At 45.2% G+C, this 25744-nt stretch overlaps 1 protein-coding gene across 4 annotated transcripts in view; it reads right to left on the bottom strand.

The window, feature by feature from the left end:
- The window catches only part of EMC1 (ER membrane protein complex subunit 1), a 72882-nt gene that overhangs the window by 29450 nt on the left and 17688 nt on the right, over positions 1 to 25744 (bottom strand). For 2 of the 4 annotated variants that reach the window (XM_038746357.1, XM_038746355.1), the window contains exons 6-11: positions 23863 to 23989; positions 23511 to 23660; positions 19703 to 19870; positions 17770 to 17841; positions 13019 to 13078; positions 328 to 450 (exon numbers count right to left, since the gene is read on the bottom strand). In XM_038746357.1, coding sequence (XP_038602285.1) covers positions 328 to 450; positions 13019 to 13078; positions 17770 to 17841; positions 19703 to 19870; positions 23511 to 23660; positions 23863 to 23989 — 700 coding nt within the window. Of the gene's footprint in view, positions 1 to 327; positions 451 to 13018; positions 13082 to 17769; positions 17842 to 19702; positions 19871 to 23510; positions 23661 to 23862; positions 23990 to 25744 lie in introns of all 4 variants that reach the window. The other 2 variants (XM_038746356.1, XM_038746354.1) reach the window with 1 other exon arrangement.

Here is a 25744-nt window from a genome sequence, read left to right on the forward strand (position 1 = left end):
ACCGAGGCCCAGAGGAGCGAAGTGACTTGCCCGGCGGACAGTTGGCGGAGCCGGGATTTGAACCCGTGACCTCCGACTCCAAAGCCTGGGCTCTTTCCACTGGGCCACGCTGCTTCTACAGCGGAGGCCCAGTGAGAGGAAGGGGCTCGCTTGAGTATGTAGGGCGAGGGGGAGCACGGCCCACTGACTTCCAAACCGGTGCTCGCCTCAAATCCCCCCGCCCCACGCATCCCGTGGCTTTCCCGGAGAAGCCGGACCACGTGTTCCCACTGATCCCTGGTTCCCGGGGCTGGGAATCATCCGACCCGGCGGCGGGAAGCGGCTCACTCGCTCCGGCCGGGCTTGGCTCTGCTCCAGGCTGAAGGTGATGGTCGTCTCCAGCAGCCGGCGGCCCGTCTCCACCAAGTAGAGGTTGATGCTGTAGGTTTGGTTGGGACAGGCGGCGGCGTCCTGCAGGGAGGCACGAAGCGGGGGCTTGGTGGCCGAGCAACAATCAATCAATCGATCAATCGTATTGATTGAGCGCTTACTGTGTGCAGAGCACTGGACTAAGCTTGGGAAGTACCAGCTGGCAACATATGCTATGTGGCCTTGGGCAAGGCACCTCTCTGTGCCTCAGTTTCCTCAAAGAATTGTACTTTTCAAGCACTTAGTACAGTGCTCGGCACACAGTAAGCGCTCAATAAATACGATTGAATGAATGAATGAATAGGTGTTCTCCCTCCTATTTACACCGTGAGCTCCATGAGGGCCAGGGACTGTGTCCGGTCTGATGATCTTACATCTAACTCAGCGCTAAGAACGGTGGCTTGACACATAGTAAGCACTTAAATACCATAATAATAGAGTTTTGAAAACAATTTGCCGGCCGTGGTTAGGTCGCTGGAAAAGCTTTCTGACTGTATGATGATGGAGTTTCCTCTGGAGGTTTTTGAGAAAAAAGACTGTGTTTTCTTAGAGGTCGGGGCAGGGGAATGGATTAGATTCCCAAGGTTCCTTCCAATCCTATGTCTCTATTCCCACTCCCATGTATTTTTCCAAGCGCTTAGTACAGCACTCTGCACACAGTAAGCGCTCGATAAATACGATTGAATGAATGAATGAATGAATGAATGGGTGTTCTCCGTCCCATTTACTCTGTGAGCTCCATGAGGGCCAGGGACTGTGTCCGGTCTGATGATCTTATATCTAACTCAGCGCTAAGAACGGTGGCTTGACACATAGTAAGCACTTAAATACCATAATAATAGAGTTTTGAAAACAATTTGCCGGCCGTGGTTAGGTCGCTGGAAAAGCTTTCTGACTGTATGATGATGGAGTTTCCTCTGGAGGTTTTTGAGAAAAAAGACTGTGCTTTCTTAGAGGTCAGGGGCAGGGGAATGGATTAGATTCCCAAGGTTCCTGCCAATCCTAAATCTCTATTCCCACTCCCATGTATTTTTCCAAGCGCTTAGTACAGCGCTCTGCACACAGTAAGCGCTCGATAAATACGATTGAATGAATCAATGAATAGGTGGTCTCCCTCCTATTTACACTGTGAGCTCCATGAGGGCCAGGGACTGTGTCCGGTCTGATGATCTTATATCTAACTCAGCGCTAAGAACGGTGGCTTGACACATAGTAAGCACTTAAATACCATAATAATAGAGTTTTGAAAACAATTTGCCGGCCATGGTTAGGTCGCTGGAAAAGCTTTCTGACTGTATGATGATGGAGTTTCCTCTGGAGGTTTTTGAGAAAAAAGACTGTGCTTTCTTAGAGGTCAGGGGCAGGGGAATGGATTAGATTCCCAAGGTTCCTGCCAATCCTAAATCTCTATTCCCACTCCCATGTATTTTTCCAAGCGCTTAGTACAGTGCTCTGCACACAGTAAGCGCTCGATAAATACGATTGAATGAAGGAATGAATAGGTGTTCTCCCTCCTATTTACTCTGTGAGCTCCATGAGGGCCAGGGACTGTGTCCGGTCTGATGATCTTACATCTAACTCAGCGCTAAGAACGGTGGCTTGACACATAGTAAGCACTTAAATACCATAATAATAGAGTTTTGAAAACAATTTGCCGGCCGTGGTTAGGTCGCTGGAAAAGCTTTCTGACTGTATGATGATGGAGTTTCCTCTGGAGGTTTTTGAGAAAAAAGACTGTGTTTTCTTAGAGGTCGGGGCAGGGGAATGGATTAGATTCCCAAGGTTCCTTCCAATCCTATGTCTCTATTCCCACTCCCATGTATTTTTCCAAGCGCTTAGTACAGCGCTCTGCACACAGTAAGCGCTCGATAAATACGATTGAATGAATGAATGAATGAATGAATGGGTGTTCTCCGTCCCATTTACTCTGTGAGCTCCATGAGGGCCAGGGACTGTGTCCGGTCTGATGATCTTATATCTAACTCAGCGCTAAGAACGGTGGCTTGACACATAGTAAGCACTTAAATACCATAATAATAGAGTTTTGAAAACAATTTGCCAGCCGTGCTTAGGTCGCTGGAAAAGCTTTCTGACTGTCTGATGATGGAGTTTTCTCTGGAGGTTTTTGAGAAAAAAGACTGTGTTTTCTTAGAGGGCAGGGGAATGGATTAGATTCCCAAGGTTCCTTCCAATCCTATGTCTCTATTCCCACTCCCATGTATTTTTCCAAGCGCTTAGTACAGTGCTCTGCACACAGTAAGCGCTCAATAAATACGATTGAATGAATGAATGAATAGGTGTTCTCCCTCCTATTTACACTGTGAGCTCCATGAGGGCCAGGGGCTGGGTCCGGTCTGATGATCTTATATCTAACTCAGCGCTAAGAACAGTGGCTTGACACATAAATACCATAATAATAGAGTTTAGAAAACAATTTGCCAGCCGTGCTTAGGTCGCTGGAAAAGCTTTCTGACTGTATGATGATGGAGTTTCCTCTGGAGGTTTTTGAGAAAAAAGACTGTGTTTTCTTAGAGGTCAGGGGCAGGGGAATGGATTCGTTTCCCAAGGTTCCTTCCAATCCTACGTCTCTATTCCCACTCCCATGTATTTTTCCAAGCGCTTAGTACAGTGCTCTGCACACAGTAAGCGCTCGATAAATACGATTGAATGAATGAATGAATGAATAGGTGTTCTCCCTCCTTATTTACACTGTGAGCTCCATGAGGGCCAGGGACTGTGTCCGGTCTGATGATCTTATATCTAACTCAGCGCTAAGAACGGTGGCTTGACACATAGTAAGCACTTAAATACCATAATAATAGAGTTTTGAAAACAATTTGCCGGCCGTGGTTAGGTCGCTGGAAAAGCTTTCTGACTGTATGATGATGGAGTTTCCTCCGGAGGTTTTTGAGAAAAAAGACTGTGTTTTCTTAGAGGTCAGGGGCAGGGGAATGGATTAGATTCCCAAGGTTCCTTCCAATCCTACGTCTCTATTCCCACTCCCATGTATTTTTCCAAGTGCTTAGTACAGTGATCTGCACACAGTAAGCGCTCTATAAATACGATTGATATAGAGACAGTCCCTGCCCAACAGTGGGCTCACGGTCTAAAAGAGGGGGAAACCGAGGCAGCTGACGGAGGGAGAGACAGGTGGGAGGGGGGCAGCTGCAAACGAAGAGATCTCGCTGAGCCCCGCCGAGATGTGGGGCGGGGAGGGCCGGGGACCGAGTCTGATCCGCTTACTGCGGGGCCAGTGCTTAGCACATTGTGGCATTTTTTTCTTCTTGGTTTACTTATGGTACCTGTTAATCAATCAATCCTATTTATTGAGCGCTTACTGGGTGCAGAGCACTGTACTAAGTGCTTGGGAAGTCCAAGTTGGCAACATACAGAGACGGTCCCTACCCAACAGTGGGCTCACAGTCTACCTGTTAAGTGCTCGCCGTGGGCCGGACACTGTTCTAAGCTACAGATACAAGATAATCAATTCAAGACTGGGATGTATGTATGAATGTACATATTTATTACTCTATTTTACCTGTACATATTTACTATTCTATTTTTTTTATTTTGTTAATATGTTTTGTTTTGTTGTCCATCTCCCCCCTTCTAGACTGTGAGCCCGCTGTTGGGTAGGGCCCGTCTCTAGATGTTGCCGACTTGGACTTCCCAAGCGCTTAGTCCAGTGCTCTGCTCACAGTAAGCGCTCAATAAATACGATTGAAGGAATGAATGAATTCTGATGCGGTCTACAACCCGGAGGGCATTCCCAAGCCTTAATCTCCATTTTACAGACGAGGGAACTCAGGTCCAGAGAACTGAAGTGACTTTCACTCATTCAGTCGTATTTATTGAGCGCTTGCTGTGTGCAGAGCACTGTACTAAGCGCTTGGGAAGTACGAGTTGGGACATATAGAGACGGTCCCTACCCAACAGCGGGCTCACAGTCTAGAAGAGCGGGCTCACGGTCTAGACGTGACTTGCCCAGGGTCCCGCAGCAGACAAGTGGCGCAGCCGGAATTAGCACACGACCTTTTTTTTCAGTATTTGTTAAGCGCTTACTATGTGCAAAGCACTGTTCTAAGCGCTGGGGAGGTTACAAGGTGATCAGGTTGTCCCACAGGGGGCTCACAGTTTTTAATCCCCATTTTACAGATGAAGTAACTGAGGCCCAGAGACTCAATCAATCATATTTACTGAGTGCTTACTGTGTGCAGAGCACTGTACTAAGTGCTCGGGAAGTACAAGTGGGCAACATATAGAGACAGTCCCTACCCAACAGTGGGCTCAAAGTGAAGTGACTTGCCCATAGTCACACAGCTGACAGTTGGTGGAGCCGGGATTTGAACCCATGACCTCTGACTCCAAAGCCCGGGCTTTTCCCACTGAGCCACGCTGCTTCCCAAGCCCGGGCTCTATCCGCTAGACCACTCTACTTGACCAGAGGCTCGTTTCGGTTTCTAATGGCCACCTGGACGGAAGCTGGCCGGCCGGTGACTGGGACCAAAGAAGGATTTTATTTTGTTAGTACATTTGGTTTTGTTCTCTGTCTCCCCCTTTTAGACTGTGAGCCCACCGTTGGGTAGGGACTGTCTCTATATGTTGCCAATTTGTACTTCCCAAGCGCTTAGTACAGTGCTCTGCACATAGTAAGCGCTCAATAAATACGATTGATGATGATGATGATCCCATAATCAACCAACTGTATTTATTGAGTGCTCGCTTCTGGTTTTTAGGGTATTTGTTAAGCCCTTCCTATGTGCCAGACACTGGATTTATCACCAGGGCAGACACACGGTAATCACGTTGGACGTAGTCCATGTCCACGTCCGGCTCAGTCTTAAACCCCATTTTACTGATGAGGGAACTGAGGCCCAGAGAAGTGAAGTGACTCGTCCAAGGTCACACGGAAAAGGTGCTCTACCACCTAGGCCAGGCTGCTTACGGAGCACAGTGCAAGGATGAAGTGCTTCTTACCACAACCTGGCCCACAGATTTTGCTCCTCTAATGGCAACCTTCTCTCTCTACCTTTAATAATAATGGCATTCACTAAGCGCTTACTATGTGCAAGGCACTGTTCTAAGCGCTGGGGAGGTTACAAGGTCATCAGGTTGTCCCACAGGGGGGCTCCCTGTCTTCATCCCCATTTTACAGATGAGGTAACTGAGGCCCAAAGAAGTGAAGTGATTTGCCCAAAGTCACACAGCTGACAATTAGCGGAGCTGGGATTTGAACCCACGACCTCTGACTCCAAAGCCCGGGCTCTTTCCACTGAGCCACGCTGCTTCTCTATTTTCTCTTTTCTCTCTATTCTCTTTATCTCCTCTATTTTGCTGCCGACTTGCCCACGTTCATTCATTCATTCAATTGTATTTATTGAGCGCTTACTGTGTGCAGAGCACTGTACTAAGCGCTTGGGAAGTACAAGTTGGCGACATATAGGGACGGTTCCTACCCAACAACGGGCTCACAGTCTAGAAGTGGGAGACAGACAACAAAACACGTGGACAGGTGTCAAGTCATCAGAGTAAATAGAAGTAAAGCTAAATGCATTCATTCATTCATTCAATCGTATTTATTGAGCGCTTACTGTGTGCAGAGCACTGCGCTAAGCGCTTGGGAAGTACAAGTTAGCGACATATAGGGATGGTCCCTACCCAACAACTGGCTCACAGTCTAGAAGGGGGAGACAGACAACAAAACACGTGGACAGGTGTCAAGTCGTCAGAGTAAACAGAATTAAAATTAAATGCATTCATTCATTCATTCATATTTATTGAGCGCTTATTGTGTGCAGAGCACTGTGTTAAGCGCTTGGGAAGTCCAAGCTGGCAACATATAGAGACGGTCCCTACCCAACAACGGGCTCACAGGCTAGAAGGGGGAGACAGACAACAAAACACGTGGACAGGTGTCAAGTCGTCAGGGTAAATAGAATTAAAGCTAAATTCATTCATTCGTTCATTCATTCAATCGTATTTATTGAGCGCTTACTGTGTGCAGAGCACTGGACTAAGCGCTTGGGAAGTCCAAGTTGGCAACATCTAGAGACGGTCCCTACCAAACAGCGGGCTCACAGTCTAGAAGGGGGAGACAGACAACAAAACACATAGACAGGTGTCAAGTCGTCAGAGTAAACAGCGTTAAAGCTAAATTCATTCATTCATTCCTTCATTCAATCGTATTTATTGAGCGCTTTCTGTGTGCAGAGCACTGGACTAAGCGCTTGGGAAGTCCAAGTTGGCAACATATAGAGACGGTCCCTACCCAACAGTGGGCTCACAGTCTAAATGCAGTCTTCTCACAGTCTAAATGCACATCATTAACACAATAAATAGAATGGCAAATGTGCACAAGTAAAATAAATAGACTAATAAATGTGTCCAAACATATATACAGGTGCTGTGGGGAGGGGAAGGAGGTGGGGATGGGGAGGAGGAGAGGAAAAAGGGGGGCTCAGTCTGGGAAGCCTGAGTCTTGGAGCCGTCTCGTCAGACCACCACTCTTCCCACCCTCAAATCAATCAATCGTATTTATTGAGCGCTTACTGTGTGCAGAGCACTGTGCTAAGCGCTTTGAGAAGTCCAAGTTGGCAACATATAGAGACGGTCCCTACCCAACAGTGGGCTCACAGTCCCACTAAAATGACATCTCCACCGAGAGGCCTTCCTTGACTAAATCCTCATTTCCCCTCCTTTTTGCATCACCTGGACACTTGAATCTGGACACCTTAATATTCTTGTTATTCCCCCCATCCCCAAGACCTATGCCCATATCCTTATACTCTTCCTCTTCCTCTCCCTGAAATATTTTCTAATGTCCATCTCTCCGTTTCGACTGTACACTCCTGGTGGCCAGGGATCTTCTTCTACCAACTCTAAATAATAATAATAATGTTGGTATTTGTTAAGCGCTTACTATGTGCCAAGCACTGTTCTAAGCGCTGGGGTAGATACAAGGTAATCAGATTGGCCCACGGTCTTCATCCCCATTTTACAGATGAGGGAACGGATTTATTTTATTTGTACATATTTATTCTATTTATTTTATTAATATGTTTTGTTTTGTTGTCTGTCTCCCCCTTCTCCCAGTCTTCATCCCCATTTTACAGATGAGGGAACTGATTTATTTTAGTTGTACATATTTATTCTATTTATTTCATTCGGTTAATATGTTTTGTCTTGGTGTCTGTCTCCCCCTTCTCACAGTCTTCATCCCCATTTTAAAGATGAGGGAACTGATTAATTTTATTTGTACATATTTATTCTATTTATTTTATTTTGTGGATATGTTTTGTTTTGCTGTCTGTCTCCCCCTTCTCCCAGTCTTCATCCCCATTTTACAGATGAGGGAACTGATTTATTTTATTTCTACATATTTATTCTATTTTATTTTGTTAATATGTTTTGTTTTGCTGTCTGTCTCCCCCTTCTCCCAGTCTTCATCCCCATTTAACAGATGAGGGAACTGATTTATTTTATTTGTACATATTTATCCTATTTATTTTATTTTGTTAATGTTTTGTTTTGCTGTCTCCCCCTTCTCCCAGTCTTCATCCCTATTTTACAGATGAGGGAACTGATTTATTTTATTTCTACATATTTATTCTATTTATTTTATTTTGTTAATATGTTTTGTTTCGCTGTCTGTCTCCCCTTTCTCCCAGTCTTCACCCCCATTTTACAGATGAGGGAACTGATTTATTTTATTTGTACATATTTAATCTATTTATTTTATTTTGTTAATATGTTTTGTTTTGCTATCTCCCCCTTCTCCCAGTCTTCATCCCCATTTGACAGATGAGGGAACTGATTTATTTTATTTGTACATATTTATTCTATTTATTTTATTTTCTTAATATGTTTTGCTGTCTGTCTCCCCCTTCTCCCAGTCTTCGTCCCCATTTAACAGATGAGGGAACTGATTTACTTTATTTGTACATATTTATTCTATTTATTTTATTTTGTTAATATGTTTTGTTTTGCTATCTCCCCCTTCTCCCAGTCTTCATCCCCATTTGACAGATGAGGGAACTGATTTATTTTATTTGTACATATTTATTCTATTTATTTTATTTTGTTAATATGTTTTGTTTTGCTGTCTGTCTCCCCCTTCTCCCAGTCTTCATCCCCATTTTACAGATGAGGGAACTGATTTATTTTATTTCTACATATTTATTCTATTTTATTTTGTTAATATGTTTTGTTTTGCTGTCTGTCTCCCCCTTCTCCCAGTCTTCATCCCCATTTAACAGATGAGGGAACTGATTTATTTTATTTGCACATATTTATTCTATTTATTTTATTTTGTTAATGTTTTGTTTTGCTGTCTCCCCCTTCTCCCAGTCTTCATCCCTATTTTACAGATGAGGGAACTGATTTATTTTATTTCTACATATTTATTCTATTTATTTTATTTTGTTAATATGTTTTGTTTTGCTGTCTGTCTCCCCTTTCTCCCAGTCTTCACCCCCATTTTACAGATGAGGGAACTGATTTATTTTATTTGTACATATTTAATCTATTTATTTTATTTTGTTAATATGTTTTCTTTTGCTGTCTCCCCCTTCTCCCAGTCTTCATCCCCATTTTACAGATGAGGGAATGGATTTATTTTATTTGTACATCTTTATTCTATTTATTTTATTTTCTTAATATGTTTTGCTGTCTGTCTCCCCCTTCTCCCAGTCTTCGTCCCCATTTAACAGATGAGGGAACTGATTTACTTTATTTGTACATATTTAATCTATTTATTTTATTTTGTTAATATGTTTTCTTTTGCTGTCTCCCCCTTCTCCCAGTCTTCATCCCCATTTTACAGATGAGGGAATGGATTTATTTTATTTGTACATCTTTATTCTATTTATTTTATTTTCTTAATATGTTTTGCTGTCTGTCTCCCCCTTCTCCCAGTCTTCGTCCCCATTTAACAGATGAGGGAACTGATTTACTTTATTTGTACATATTTAATCTATTTATTTTATTTTGTTAATATGTTTTCTTTTGCTGTCTCCCCCTTCTCCCAGTCTTCATCCCCATTTTACAGATGAGGGAATGGATTTATTTTATTTGTACATCTTTATTCTATTTATTTTATTTTCTTAATATGTTTTGCTGTCTGTCTCCCCGTTCTCCCAGTCTTCGTCCCCACTTAACAGATGAGGGAACTGATTTACTTTATTTGTACATATTTATTCTATTTATTTTATTTTGTTAATATGTTTTGTTTTGCTATCTCCCCCTTCTCCCAGTCTTCATCCCCATTTTACAGATGAGGGAACTGATTTATTTTATTTGTACATATTTATTCTATTTATTTTATTTCGTTAATATGTTTTGTTTTGCTGTCCGTCTCCCCCTTCTCACAGTCTTCGTCCCCACTTTACAGATGAGGTAACTGATTTATTTTATTTGTACATATTTATTCTATTTATTTCATTTTGTTAATATGTTTTGTTTTGCTGTCTGTCTCCCCCTTCTCACAGTCTTTGTCCCCATTTTACAGATGAGGGAACTGATTAATTTTATTTGTACATATTTATTCTATTTATTTTATTTTGTTAATATGTTTTGTTTTGCTGTCTGTCTCCCCCTTCTCACAGTCGTCATCCCCATGATACAGATGTGGTAACTGATTCATTTTATTTGCACATTTTTATTCTATTTATTTTATTCCGTTAATATGTTTTGTTTTGCTGTCTGTCTCCCCCTTCTCCCAGTCTTCATCCCCATTTTACAGATGAGGGAACAGATTTATTTTATTTGTACATATTTATTCTATTTATTTTATTTTGTTAATATGCTTTGTTTTGCTGTCTGTCTCCCCCTTCTCACAGTCTTCATCCCCACTTTACAGATGAGGGAACTGATTTATTTTATTTGTACATATTTATTTTATTCATTTTACTTTGTTAATATGTTTTTGCTGTCTCCCCCTTCTCACAGTCTTCATCCCCATTTTACAGATGAGGGAACTGATTTATTTTATTTGTACATATTTATTCTATTTATTTTATTTTGTTAATATGTTTTGTTTTGCTGTCTGTCTCCCCCTTCTCACAGTCTTCATCCCCACTTTACAGATGAGGGAACTGATTTATTTTATTTGTACATATTTATTTTATTCATTTTACTTTGTTAATATGTTTTTGCTGTCTCCCCCTTCGCCCAGTCTTCATCCCCATTTTACAGATGACGGAACTGATTTATTTTATTTGTACATATTTATTCTATTTATTTTATTTGATTAATATGTTTTGTCTTGGTGTCTGTCTCCCCCTTCTCACAGTCTTCATCCCCATTTTACAGATGAGGGAACTGATTTATTTTATTTGTACATATTTATTCTATTTATTTTATTTGATTAATATGTTTTGTTTTGCTGTCGGTCTCCCCCTTCTAGACTGTGAGCCCGCTGTTGGGTAGGGACCGTCTCTAGATGTTGCCAGCTTGTACTTCCCAAGCGCTTAGTACAGTGCTCTGCACACAGTAAGCGCTCAATAAACACAAATGAATGAATGAATGTGAGCCCGCTGTTTGGTAGGGACTGTCTCTATATGTTGCCAACTTGTACTTCCCAAGCGCTTAGTACAGTGCTCTGGACACAGTAAGTGCTCAATAAATACGATTGAATGAATGAATGAATGAATGAATGTAAGCCTGATGTTGGGTAGGGACCGTCTCTATATGTTGCCAACTTGTACTTCCCAAGCGCTTAGTGCAGTGCTCTGGACACAGTAAGCACTCAGTAAATACGACTGACTGACTGACTGACTGACTGAATGCCCAGGGAAGTTAAGTGACTTGCCTAAAGTCACACAGCTGATAAGCGGCAGAGCAGGGATTCGAACCCTTGACCTCTGACTCCTACGCCCATGCTCTTCATTAATTCATTCAATCGTACTTATTGAGTGCTTACTGTGGGCAGAGCACTGGACTAAGCGCTTGGGAAGTCCAAGTTGGCAACATCTAGAGATGGTCCCTACTCAACAGTGGGCTCACAGTCGAGAAGGGGGAGACAGAGAACAAAACAAAACATATTAACAAAATAAAAAAAATAGAATATGTACAAATAAAATATAGTAAATACGTACAAATATATATATATGCTCTTGCCACTAACTTACTCTCCTATGTGCTTACTGCAATGCTCTACATGCATTAAGCGCTCAATAAATACCACTGATGGACTTGGAGAGTACAATACAGTACAGCTGGTAGACCCGATCCCCTAGGGCTAAGGGGACATAACTGGGATCTCTTTGTACTCTCCCAAGTGCTTAGTACAGTGCTCTCCACAAAGTAAGTCCTCAATAATAATAATAATAATAATAATAATGATGATAGCATTTATTAAGCGCTTACTATGTGCAAAGCACTGTCCTAAGCGCTGGGGAGGTTACAAGGTGAGCAGGTTGTCCCACGGGGGGCTCCCTGTCTTCATCCCCATTTTCCAGATGAGGTCACTGAGGCCCAGAGAAGTGAAGCGACTTGCCCAAAGTCACCCAGCCGACAATCGGCGGAGCCGCGATTCGAACCCATGACCTCTGACTCCAAAGCCCGGGCTCTTTCCACTGAGCCACGCCGCTTCTCCTAGCCACGCCCGCTGTCGGGTAGGGACCGTCTCTATCCGTTACCGACCTGGACTTCCCAAGCGCTCAGTACAGTGCTCTGCACACAGTAAGCGCTCAATAAATACAACAATGAATGACAACTACCGGCTGACTTGGAGGGTTGTGGGTCACCGGCGGGTCCTTCACACCCAACCGGCGACTCAACGCCGGCCATGCTCCATTCCACGGATGGGGGAAACTGAGACCCGGTCGAAGGAGCGACCGGGGAGTAGAGCCCAGGACTTCTTCCTGGGACCCACCGCGTCCCCCTTAACTGAATAATAATATCCTGGGACCCACCGCGTCCCCGTTAACTGAATAATAACTTAAGAAGTTAATAAGTTGAGAAGCAGCGTGGCTCAGTGGAAAAGAGCCCGAGCTTAGGAGTCAGAGGTCATGGGTTCAAATCCCAGCTCTGCCGATTGTCAGCTGTGTGACTCTGGGCGAGTCGCTTCACTTCTCTGGGCCTCAATTCCCTCATCTGGAAAATGGGGATTAAGGCTGTGAGCCCCCCGTGGGACAACCTGATCACCTTGGAACCTCCCCAGAGCTTAGAACGGTGCTTTGCACATAGTAAGCGCTTAATAAATGTCATAATATATATATAAAAATTATAATAGTAATAGTAATAATAATAATAATGGCATTTGTTAAGCGCTTACTATGTGCAGAGCACTGTTCTAAGCGCTGAGGGGGGATACAAGGTGATCAAGTTGTCCCACGGGGGGCTCACAGTCTTCAACCCCGTTTTGCAGATGAGGTCACCGAGGCTCAGAGAAGTGAAGTACCTTGCCCAAGGTCACACAGCTGACACGTGGCGGAGTCGGGATTCGAACCCCTGACCTCGGACTCCAGAGCCCGGGCTCTTTCCCCTGAGCCACGCTGCTTCTCTAACTGAATGTGAGATCCTCTTGGGGGGCCGCCGTTGCCGCCGCTACTTCCTTCCGTCCGTCCCCCGGTCCCCCGGCTGCCGGCCAGCGGGCCGGGGTCCCATTTACCTGTGCGCTCCGCAGGTCCGCGGCGCTGTCCGCTGGTCCGTCCTCGACGCTGCCAGCCTTCTGCTGAAAGGAAACGGGCCGTGGGATGAGGGAGAGGGGGACGGGGAAATCAGCAAGCTGATCGTTTTCCAGACCCCGGCCTCTAGAACCCAGGACTCTCCAAAAGGAAGCTGCCGTGGGCCGACGACTAGACTGTGAGCCCGCTGTTGGGGAGGGACCGTCTCTATATGTTGCTGACTTGTACTTCCCAAGCACTTAGTACAGTGCTCTGCACACAGTAAGCGCTCAATAAATACGATTGAATGAATGAATGAATGAATGAGCCCGCTGTTGGGTAGGGACCGTCTCTATATGTTACCAACTTGGACTTCCCAAGCGCTTAGTCCAGTGCTCTGCACACAGTAAGCACTCAATAAATACAATTGAATGAATGAATGAATGAATGAGTCCGCTGTTGGGTACGGCCCGTCTCTATATGTTGCCAACTTGGACTTCCCAACCGCTTAGTCCAGTGCTCTGCACACAGTAAGCGCTCAATAAATACGATTGAATGAATGAATGAATGAATCCCCATTTTACAGATGAGGGAACTGAGGCCCAGAGAAGTGAAGTGACTTGCCCAAAGCCACACAGCAGACAAGTGGCGGAGCCGGGATTTGAACCCGTGACCTCTGACTCCAAAGCCCGGGCTCTTTCCACTGAGCCACGCTGTATCCATCCCAATATGCTTGTATCCACTCCAGCTCTTAGAACGGTGCTGGCACACAGTAAGCGCTTAACCGATACCGTTATTATTATTACTATCATCATTATTAATGATACGTACTGTGTCTCAGTTTTCCTCATCTGTAAAATAGGGACTAAATCCTACTCTCTCCTACTTGGACTGCCAATCCCACGTGGGACTGGTATCGTGTCCGAAGTGATTATCTTATATCTACCGCTTGATATATAGTCAACACTTAAGAAATATTATCATTAATGTGCCTGTTTATTGGGGTACTGTACTCTCCCGAGCCCTTACTACAGTGCTCTGCACACAGTAAGCGCTCAATAAACACGTCTGAATGAATTATCATAACGATTAGTAAGGGGCTTGGTATATCGTCAACACTTAACAAATATTATCATTAATGTGCCTGTTTATTGGGGTACTGTACTCTCCCAAGCCCTTACAAGTGCTCTGCACACAGTAGGCGCTCAATAAATACGACTGAATGAATGAATGATCATCATGACAAGTGAGGGGCTTGGTATATAGTCAACACTTAACAAATATTATTAATGTGCCTGTTTATTGTGCTATTGTACTCTCCCAAGCCCCTACTACAGTGCTCTGCACACAGTAGGAGCTCAATAAATACGATTGAATGAATGAATGATCATCATGACAAGTAAGGGGCTTGGTATATAGTCAACACTTAAATATTATTAATGTGCCTGTTTATTGGGGTATTGTACTCTCCCAAGCCCTTACTACAGTGCTGTGCACACAGTAAGTGCTCAATAAACACGTTTGAATGAATGAACGAATGATCATCATGATTAGAAAGGGGCTTGGTATATAGTCAACACTTAACAAATATTATTAATGTGCCTGTTTATTGGGGTGCTGTACTCTCCCAAGCCCTTACTACAGTGCTCTGCACACGGTAGGCACTCAATAAATATGACTGAATTAATGAATGATCATCATGACTGGTAAGGGGCTTGGTATATAGTCAAAACTTAAATATTATCATTAATGTGCCTGTTTATTGTGGTATTATACTCTCCCAAGCCCTTACTACAGTGCTCTGCACACAGTAGGCGCTCAATAAACACGTTTGAATGAATAAATGAACGATCATCATGATTAGTAAGGGGCTTGGTATATAGTCAACACAACAAATATTATCATTAATGTGCCTGTTTATTGGGGTACTGTACTCTCCCAAGCCCTTACTACAGTGCTGTGCACACAGTAAGCGCTCAATAGATACGTTTGAATGAACGATCATCATGATTAGTAAGGGGCTTGGTATATAGTCAACACTTAACAAATATTATCATTAATGTGCCTGTTTATTGGGGTACTGTACTCTCCCAAGCCCTTACTACAGAGCTCTGCACACAGTAGGCGCTCAATAAATACGTTCGAATGAACGAGCATCATGATTAGTAAGGGGCTTGGTATATAGTCAACACTTAACAAATATTATCTTTAATGTGCCTGTTTATTGGGGTACTGTACTCTAACCGAGCCCTTACTACAGTGCTCTGCACACAGTAAGTGCTCAATAAACACGTTTGAATGAATGAATGAATGAATGATCATCATGATTAGTACGGGGCTTGGTATATAGTCAACACTTAACAAACATCATTAATGTGCCTGTTTATTGGGGTACTGTACTCTCCCAAGCCCTTACTACAGTGCGCTGCACACAGTAAGTGCTCAATAAATACGTTTGAATGAATGAATGAATGATCATCATGATTAGTAAGGGGCTTGGTATATAGTCAACACAACAAATATTATCATTAATGTGCCTGTTTATTGTGGTATTGTACTCTCCCAAGCCCTTACTACAGTGCTCTGCACACAGTAAGCACTCAATAAATACGTTTGAATGAATGAATGAATTATCATCATCGTCATCATCATCACCATGATACTGTGATAAGTGTTAAAGCGCTTACTTTGTACCAAGCACCGTACTAGGTGCTGGGATAGTTAGAAGACAGGCTGAACACAGTCCCGGTCCCGCGGGGGTTTGACAGTCTAAGGGGAAAGGTACCGAATCCCCCTTTCACAGAGGCGGAAACTGAGTCCCAGAGACGTTGGGTGACTTGCCCGAGGTCACCCAGAAGGCAGGGGGTAGAGCCGGGATTAGAACCCAGATCCCCTGGCTCAAAGCCCCCACTCAATCAATCGATCAATCGTATTTATTGAGCGCTTACTATGTGCAGAGCACTGTACTAAGTGCTTGGGAAGTACAAGTTGGCAATAATAATAGTAATAATAATAATGTTGGCATTTGTTAAGCGCTTACTATGTGCAAAGCACTGTTCTAAGCGCTGGGGGGGTACAAAGTGATCAGGTTGTCCCACGTGGGGCTCACAGTCTTAATCCCCATTTTACAGATGAGGTAACTGAGGCTCAGAGAAGTTAAGTGACTTGCCCAAGGTCACACAGCAGAGATGTGGTGGAGCCGGGATTCGAACCCATGACCTCTGACTCCAAAGCCCGTGATCTTTCCACTGAGCCACGCAGCTTCTCCGATATTGCCAATATATATATACATACATACATATGTGTGTGTATATGTGTATATAGATAGATATATGCATACATATATATGTGTGCATGTATATATATACACATATATGTGTGTGTGTATATACATATATGTGTGTATATGTGTGTGCATGCATATACATATATACACATACACACACACACATATATGCATGCACCTACACACATATACATATGCACACACACACACACATACATATGCACATACATACATGCACATACACAAATGCACATACATACACACACACATATACGCATGCACCTACACACATATACATATGCACACATACACACACATACATATGCACATACATACATGCACATACACAAATACACATACATACACACACACATATACATGCATGCACACACACATATACACACACACATACATACATACATATACACACATACACACACATACACACAAATATATACATATACACACATACACACATACACACACATACACATGCATACACACACATATACATATACACACATACATACACACATATATGCATGCACCTACACACATATACATATGCACACACACACACATACATATGCACATACATACATGCACATACACAAATACACATACATACACACACACATATACGCATGCACCTACACACATATACATATGCACACATACACACACATACATATGCACATACATACATGCACATACACAAATACACATACATACACACACATATACATACATGCACACACACATATACACACACACATACACACATACATATACACACATACACACACATACACACAAATATATACATATACACACATACACACACATACACATGCATACACACATATACATATACACACATACATACACACATATATACATACACATACACACACACACATACACCTATATACATATACATACACACACATATATACACACATGCATACATGCATATATACACATACATACACATATATATATATACACATACATACATGCGTTCATACATACACACATACATATATATGCATGTACATGCATACACATATACATGCATACATATATACATATATACACATGCATACATATACATACACACACACACGTATATTATACAATATAACATATACAACCTATATATTCCACTAAGCCTGATGAGAGGGTTCGATCTTCCCGCCCACCCCTTCCAAGTGTAGGACCAGGGCTGGAATCCAAGACCCTGGGTTCCCCACGACAAATATCTGGTCCTCGGGGCTGAGAGCGAGCTGGGAGGAAAATCCTCCCGGAAAATCTAGGAAGTCTAGGAAATCTGCCAGCCCGTGAGCCCACTGTTGGGTAGGGACCGCCTCTGTATGTTGCCAGCTTGTACTACCCCAAGCGCTTAGCACACAGTAAGCGCTCAATAAATAGGACTGAATGAATCCTAGGTGTCTCCCATGCCGTACTCACCGTTTCACCGCGGCAGGTCATGACGGCAGCTACGGTCTTCTCCCCCGTGGTGGCAAAGCTCACCAGAGCAGCCTGAGGAACGAGAGGAGACCGTCAGGACACACAGCGGCCCCCCCCCCCCCGGCAGTAACAGAAGTATTTACTGAACGCTCCCGGGTGCGACGCACTGTATTAGGCGCTTGGAAAGTACGGAGAAGCACGGGGCCCGTCCCCTGCTCACGGAGAGGGCAGACGGAAAAATGTTCGCAGGTGAGGGTCGTCGGACTCGGCAGGTTGGGAGTTGATGGGGGAAATCGTCAGAGCTGGGATTTCACGAGGGCTCCGATGGCGGGGAGCGCTGCGGGCTCCCGGACGGAAGGCGTGGAGGGCGTAAGGGAGGGAATCCATTCATTCATTCAATCGTATTTATTGAGCGCTTACTGTGTGCAGAGCACTGGACTAAGCGCTTGGGAAGTCCAAGTTGGCAACATCGAGAGACGGGCCCTGCCCAACAGCGGGCTCACAGGCTAGAAGGGGGAGACGGAGATCAAAACAAAACGTATTAACAGAGTAAAATAAATAGAATAAATATGTATGAGTAAAATAAATAAATAAGTCGTCAGGATAAATAGAGGTAAAGGGGGCATGGGGGGGGGGGGGGGTTGGGGTTTCGCGGGCCTCTCACGAATGGAGGAGGTGGCAGAGTTGAGAGCGAGCCCAGGGAAGCAGAGTGGGCCCGGGAGTCGGAAAGACCCGGGTTCTAATCCCGGCTCTGCCACTTGTAGACTGTGAGCCCACTGTTGGGTAGGGACTGTCTCTATACGTTGCCAACTTGGACTTCCCAAGCGCTTAGTACAGTGCTCTGCACACAGTAAGCGCTCAATAAATACGATTGATTGATTGATTGTGGCCTTGGGCAAGTCGTTTCACTTCTCCGGGCCTCAGTTCCCTCACCTGTAAAATGGGGATGAAGACCGGGAGCCCGCTGTCGGGTAGGGACCGTCTCTAGATGTTGCCGACTTGGACTTCCCAAGTGCTTAGGCCAGTGCTTGGCACACAGTAAGCGCTCAATAAATACGACTGAGTGAAGGAATGCGGGGTATGGACTGTGTACAAGCTTGTATGTACCCCGGCTTGACACGTAGTAAGAGCTTAGCAAATGCCATTATTATTATTATTATTATCCCCTCGGGCCTGGTGAGTCGGGGGCATTTTCCAGTCGTGGCGGGGGGCAGCCTTGCCAAAATGGCTGCTGGCAAGGAGAGAACCGAATAATAATATTATTATTATTGTCATCATTATCATTATTATTATTATTATTATCCCCTCGCGCCTGGTGATTCGGGGGCGTTTTCTAGTCGTGGCAGGGGGCAGCCTTGCCAAAACGGCTGCTGGCAAGGAGAGGACCGGACTCCATCCACGCCTGATGCCAATATTATTATTATTATTATTATTATTATCCTCTTGGGCCTGGTGATTCGGGGGCGTTTTCCAGTCGTGGCGGGGGGCAGCCTTGCCAAAACGGCTGCTGGCAAGGAGAGGACCGGACTCCATCCATGCCCGGTGCCAATATTATTATTATTATTATTATCCCCTGGGGCCTGGTGATTCGGGGGCGTTTTCCAGTCGTGGCGGGGGGCAGCCTTGCCAAAACGGCTGCTGGCAAGGAGAGGACCAGACTCCACCCACGCCCGATGCCAATATTATTATTATTATTATTATTGCTATCCCCTCGGGCCTGGTGATACGGGGGCGTTTTCCAGTCGTGGTGGGGGGCAGCCTTGCCAAAACGTCTGCTGGCAAGGAGAGGACCGGACCCCGTCCACGCCCGATGAGCACGGGTTGGGGTGGCACCTCCGGCTCCAAGAGAGCGGGCTGGCGCTCCAGCAGTAGCCCCTCAACCCACCCGGGCCCGGGGCGAGTCCACGGGCAGGAGCGGGCCGCCGGGCGTTACCTGCGGGAAGTGGCGGAGCAGGCTCAGGCCCCCCGGGCGGGACTGGAGGAGGGCGAACCGGCTGGGCGACAGCTGGACGAAGAACTGGGCCCGGGAAGCGCCCGCCAGGTTGGGCTGGGTGGCCACTATCCGCGGCTGGAAACCATCCTGAAAGTCCAGCTCCAGGGTCTGGGGGGAGGAAGAAAATCAATCAATCAATCAATCATATTAATTGAGCGCTTACTGTGTGCAGAGCACTGGACTAAGCGCTTGGGAAGTCCAAGTTGGCAACATCTAGGGACGGTCCCTACCCACCTGTGGGCTCACAGTCTAGAAGGGGGAGACAGACAACAAAACAAAATATATGCCCGGCTCCATCCGTACATATTTGTGCGCTTTCATTTTACTTGTACATTTTTATTCTATTTCTTTTATTTGGCTTATAGTTTTGTGGTCCGTCTCCCCCTTCCAGACTGTGAGCCCGCTGTTGGGTAAGGACCGTCTCTAGATGTTGCCAACGTGGACTTCCCAAGCGCTTAGTACAGTGCTCTGCACATGGTAAGCGCTCAATAAATACGACTGAATGTATGAACATGTATATATGTTTGTACATATTTATTACTCTTATTTATTTTACTTGTACATATTTATTCTACTTATTTTATTTGGTTTATAGGTTTAGTTTTGTTGTCTGTCTCCCCCTTCTAGACTGTGAGCCCGCTGTTGGGTAGGGACCGTCTCTAGATGCTGCCGACTTGGGCTTCCCAAGTGCTTAGTCCAGTGCTCTGCACACAGTAAGTGCTCAATAAATACGACTGACTGAATGAATATATGTATATATGTTTGTGCACATTTACTTATCTTACTTGTACATATTTATTCTATTTTGTTAATATGTTTTGTTGTCTGTCTCCCCCTTCTAGACTGTGAGCCCACTGTTGGGTAGGGACATCTCTATATGTTGCCGACTTGGACTTCCCAAGCGCTTAGTACAGTGCTCTGCACACAGTAAGCGCTCAATACATATGAATGAATGAATGAATTATGTTGGGTAGAGACCGTCTCGATATGTTGCCAATCTGGACTTCCCAAGTGCTTAGTCCAGTGCTCTGCACACAGCAAGCGCTCAATAAATATGAATGAATGAGTGCTGGGTAGGGACCATCTCTATATGTTGCCAACTTGGACTTCCCAAGCGCTTAGTCCAGTGCTCTGCACACAGCAAGGGCTCAATAAATCTGAATGAATGAATGAATGAATGAATACGATTAAATGAATGAATGAATGAATGTTGGGTAGGGACCGTCTCTAGATGTTGCCAACTTGGACTTCCCAAGTGCTTAGTACAGTGCTCTGCACACAGTAAGCGCTCAATAAATACGATTGAATGAATGAATGAATGAATGACGACCCCAACAGGCCTTTTCAATCGTATTTACTGAGCGCTTACTGTGTGCAGAGCACTGTACTAAGCGCTTGGTAAGTCCAAGTTGGCAACACATAGAGACGGTCCCTACCCAACAGCGGGCTCACAGCCCTTCTCCACAGACCTGCTTTGCTCCCCCTTACCCACGTGCAGACAACTCCATTTCACTCAACCTGAGTGCTTACTATGTGCACAACACTATGCTAAGCGCTTGGGAGCGTACAACCTAACAGTATTACAGACACATTCCCTGCCCACAAGGAGCTTAGTTTAGAGCTGTATAAATCTGTATATACCTATAATTACCTTATTTACTGAATGTATTTATTTATATTAATGTGTCTCCCCCACTAGACTGTGAGCTTGTTGTGGGCAGGAATGCATCTGTCATTGTACTGCACCTTCCCAAGCGCTTAGGACAGTGCTCTCCACAGAGTAAGCGCTCAATAAGTACAACTGAATAAAAGAATGAATGGACGCACTCCATGTCAAGTCTAAATCTCTCGGTTTGTTTTGTTGTCTGTCTCCCCCTTCTAGACTGTGAACCCGTTCATGGGTAGGGACCGTCTCTATATGTTGCCAACTTGGACTTCCCAAGCGCTTAGTACAGTGCTCTGCACACAGTAAGCGCTCAATAAATACGACTGAATGACTGAATGAGTGGGACCCCATCGACATTCCCAAAGAAGGCGAGATGGCCGCCCTAGGAATCTGGGCAGATCTCCTACCGGGGCCCTCCTCATCATCGATGGTATTTATCGCACACTTGCCGTGTGCTGTATTAAGTGCTTGGGAGAGGGCACTACAACTTCCCAAGCGCTTAGTACAGCGCTCTGCACACAGTAAGCACTCAATAAATACGACTGAATGACTGAATGAGTGAACGAGAGGGACCCCATCGACATTCCCAAAGAAGGCGAGATGGCCGCCCTAGGAATCTGGGCAGACCTCCTACCGGGGCCCTCCTCCTCATCCATGGTATTTATCGCGCGCTTGCCGTGTGCTGTATTAAGCGCTTGGGAGAAGGCACTACAACTTCCCAACCGCTTAGTCCAGTGCTCTGCACACAGTAAGCGCTCAATAAATACGGCTGAATGAATGAATGAGTGAACGAGAGGGACCCCATCGACATTCCCAAAGAAGGTGAGATGACCACCCTAGGGATCTGGGCAGACCTCCTACCGGGGCCCTCCTCCTCATCCATGGTATTTATCGCGCGCTTGCTGTGTGCTGTATTAAGCGCTTGGGAGAGGGCACTACCACTTCCCAAGCGCTTAGTCCAGTGCTCCGCACACAGTAAGCACTCAATAAATCATCATCATCATCAATCATATTTATTGAGCGCTTACTGTGTGCGGAGCACTGGACTAAGCGCTTGGGAAGTACAAATTGGCAACATATAGAGACAGTCCCTGCCCAACAGTGGGCTCACAGTCTAAATAAATACGACTGAATGAATTCATTCATTCATTCTATCGTATTTATTGAGCGCTTACTGTGTGCAGAGCACTGTACTAAGCGCTTGGGAAGTACAAGTCGGCAACACATAGAGACGGCCCCTACCCGACGGCGGGCTCACAGTCTAGAAGGGGGAGACAGACAACAAAACAAAACATATTAACAAAATAAAATAAATAGAATACGTACAAATAAGCTCATTGTGGGCGGGAAACCTCTACCAACTTTGTTATATTTTACTCCCCTGAGAACTTAGTACAGCGTTCTGCACATAGTAAGTGCTCAAAAAATACAATTGATTGATTGATCATGGTTTTTTTGATGGCACTTGTTAAGTACTTACTACGTGTCCCGTACTAAGCGCTGAAATAGACACAAGCTAATCAGGCTGGTTACAGTCCACGTGCCACATGGGGCTCACGGTCTTAATCCCCGTTTCGCAGATGAGATCCCCCCGTCTTACCTCCTTCCCTTCCCCACAGCACCTGTATATATGTATATATGGTTGTACATATTTATTACTCTTTATTTATTTATTTATTTATTTTACTTGTACATTTCTATCCTACTTATTTTATTTTGTTGGTATGTTTGGTTCTGTTCTCTGTCTCCCCCTTTTAGACTGTGAGCCCACTGTTGGGTAGGGACTGTCTCTATGTGATGCCAATTTGTACTTCCCAAGCGCTTAGTACAGAGCACTGTACTACTGTAAATACGATTGATTGATTGATGAGATAACCGAGGCACAGGGAAGTTAAGTGACTTGCGCAAGGCCACACAGCAGACAAACGGGGAGTCAGGATTAGAATCCAGGTCCTTCCGACTCCCAGACCTGAATGACTGACCCGAGTCGGTGGCCACGTTTCCCCGCCCACAGCGAGTTCATCCTCCCCCCCGGGCGACATCTTCCCCCCGGCGGAGGCCGTAGAGGGGGGCACCCGTCACCTTCAGCGGGACTTGCTTCGCCTCCGCCTCCGTCTCCAGGGCCAAGGTGTAGAGGGAGCGGGTGCCGGGGTCGGCGCACACCAACACGGCTTCGCCCACCACGCCGCAGGCCCCCTTCAGCCCCCTCAGCCACGGGGCGGCTACCCGCACCTGGGAGATGACACGCGGCGCGATGGGAGGCCGGGAAAAGCGGTCCCTGCCTCCGGGTACCGCCCAACCTGCCGTCACGGCCACGGGAAGGGGGCCGGGCGTCCGGCCGTCCCGGGGAGCCCGGCCCGGCGCGGCCGACGTCCCTCCTGCCTTCTCCCAAACCCCGTCTCCCGGCCCCACCGGACGGGACACCCGGTCAGACCTGCCGAACGATCTCTCCGTCTTCCACGTTGACGGTGACGATGTTCACGTGGCTCTGGGGGACGGCTCCCACGACCTGCACCGCACCGGTGCCACGCGAGTACGCCAGCTGGTACCGGACCGAGTCGCTGCGGGAGGGGAGGAAGGGCGGTCAGACGCATTTCCCGTGTACTAAGCGCCCGGGAGAGTACGACGGAGCAATAAACAGACACGTCCCCCGCCCACAACGAGCTGCCAGGCTGGAGGGGGACACGGACTTTAAAAGAAAGAAACAAGGAAAGAACAGAGCAGGAAGTGGCACTGGTACCCTCATCATCATCAATCGTATTTATTGAGCGCTTACTATGTGCAGAGCACTGTACTAAGAGCTTGGGAAGTACAAACTGGCAACATATAGAGACAGTCCCTACCCAACAGTGGGCTCACAGTCTAAAAGGGGGAGACAGAGAACATAAACCAAACATACTGACAAAATAAAATAAATAGAATAGATATGGACAAGTAAAATAAATAGAGTAATAAATCTGTACAAACATATATCCATATATACAGGTGCTGAGGGGAAGGGAAGGAGGTAAGATGGGAGGATGGAGAGGGGGACGAGGGGGAGAGGAAGGAAGGGGCTCAGTCTGGGAAGGCCACCCTCAAGCCAGGTGGCCGCCCCCAGAGTAGAGAGTGTTCTTGAAACGGCTGGCGAGATCTAAAAATAATAATAATAATGACGGCGATGGCATTTATTAAGCGCTTACTATGTGCACAGCACTGTTCTAAGCGCTGGGGAGGTAACAAGGTGATCAAGGTGTCCCACGGGGGGCTCACAGTCTTAATCCCCATTTGACAGATGAGGGAACTGAGGCCCAGAGAAGTGAAGTGACTTGCCCAAAGTCATACCTTACCCTCCTTACGTCCCCCACAGCACCTGTATATATGTTTTTACGTATTTATTACTCTATTTATTTATTTTACTTGTGCATATTCTATTTATTTTATTTTGTTAATATGTTTTGTTTTGTTCTCTGTCTCCCCCTTCTAGACTGTGAGCCCACTGTTGGGTAGGGACTGTCTCTAGATGCTGCCAACTTGGACTTCCCAAGCGCTTAGTCCAGTGCTCTGCACACAGTAAGCGCTCAATAAATACAACTGATTGACTGATTGATTAGTGCAGTGCTCTGAACACTGTAAGCGCTCAATAAATACGATTGATTGACTGATTGATTAGTGAAGTGCTCGGCATACAGTAAGCGCTCAATAAATACAATTGATTGACTGATTGATTAGTGCAGTGCTCTGCACACAGTAAGCGCTCAATAAATACGATTGATTGACTGATTGATTGATTAGTGCAGTGCTCGGCATACCATAAGCGCTCAATAAATACGATTGATTGACTGACTGATTGATTAGTGCAGTGCTCGGCATACAGTAAGCGCTCAATAAATACAATTGATTGACTGATTGATTAGTGCAGTGCTCGGCACACAGTAAGCGCTCAATAAATACAATTGATTGACTGATTGATTAGTGCAGTGCTCGGCACACAGTAAGCGCTCAATAAATACGATTGACTGATTGATTGATTAGTGTAGTGCTCTGCATACAGTAAGCGCTCAATAAATACAATTGATTGACTGATTGATTAGTGTAGTGCTCTGCATACAGTAAGCGCTCAATAAATACGACTGATTGACTGATTGATTAGTGCAGTGCTCGGCACACAGTAAGCGCTCAATAAATACGATTGATTGATTAGTGCAGTGCTCTGCACACAGTAAGCGCTTAATAAATACGATTGATTGACTGATTAATTAGTGCAGTGCTCGGCATACAGTAAGTGCTCAATAAATACAATTGACTGACTGATTGATTAGTGCAGTGCTCTGCAC

The sequence above is a fragment of the Tachyglossus aculeatus genome, chromosome 5 (genome assembly GCF_015852505.1).
Source record: "Tachyglossus aculeatus isolate mTacAcu1 chromosome 5, mTacAcu1.pri, whole genome shotgun sequence".
Taxonomy (NCBI): Eukaryota; Metazoa; Chordata; class Mammalia; order Monotremata; family Tachyglossidae; genus Tachyglossus; species Tachyglossus aculeatus.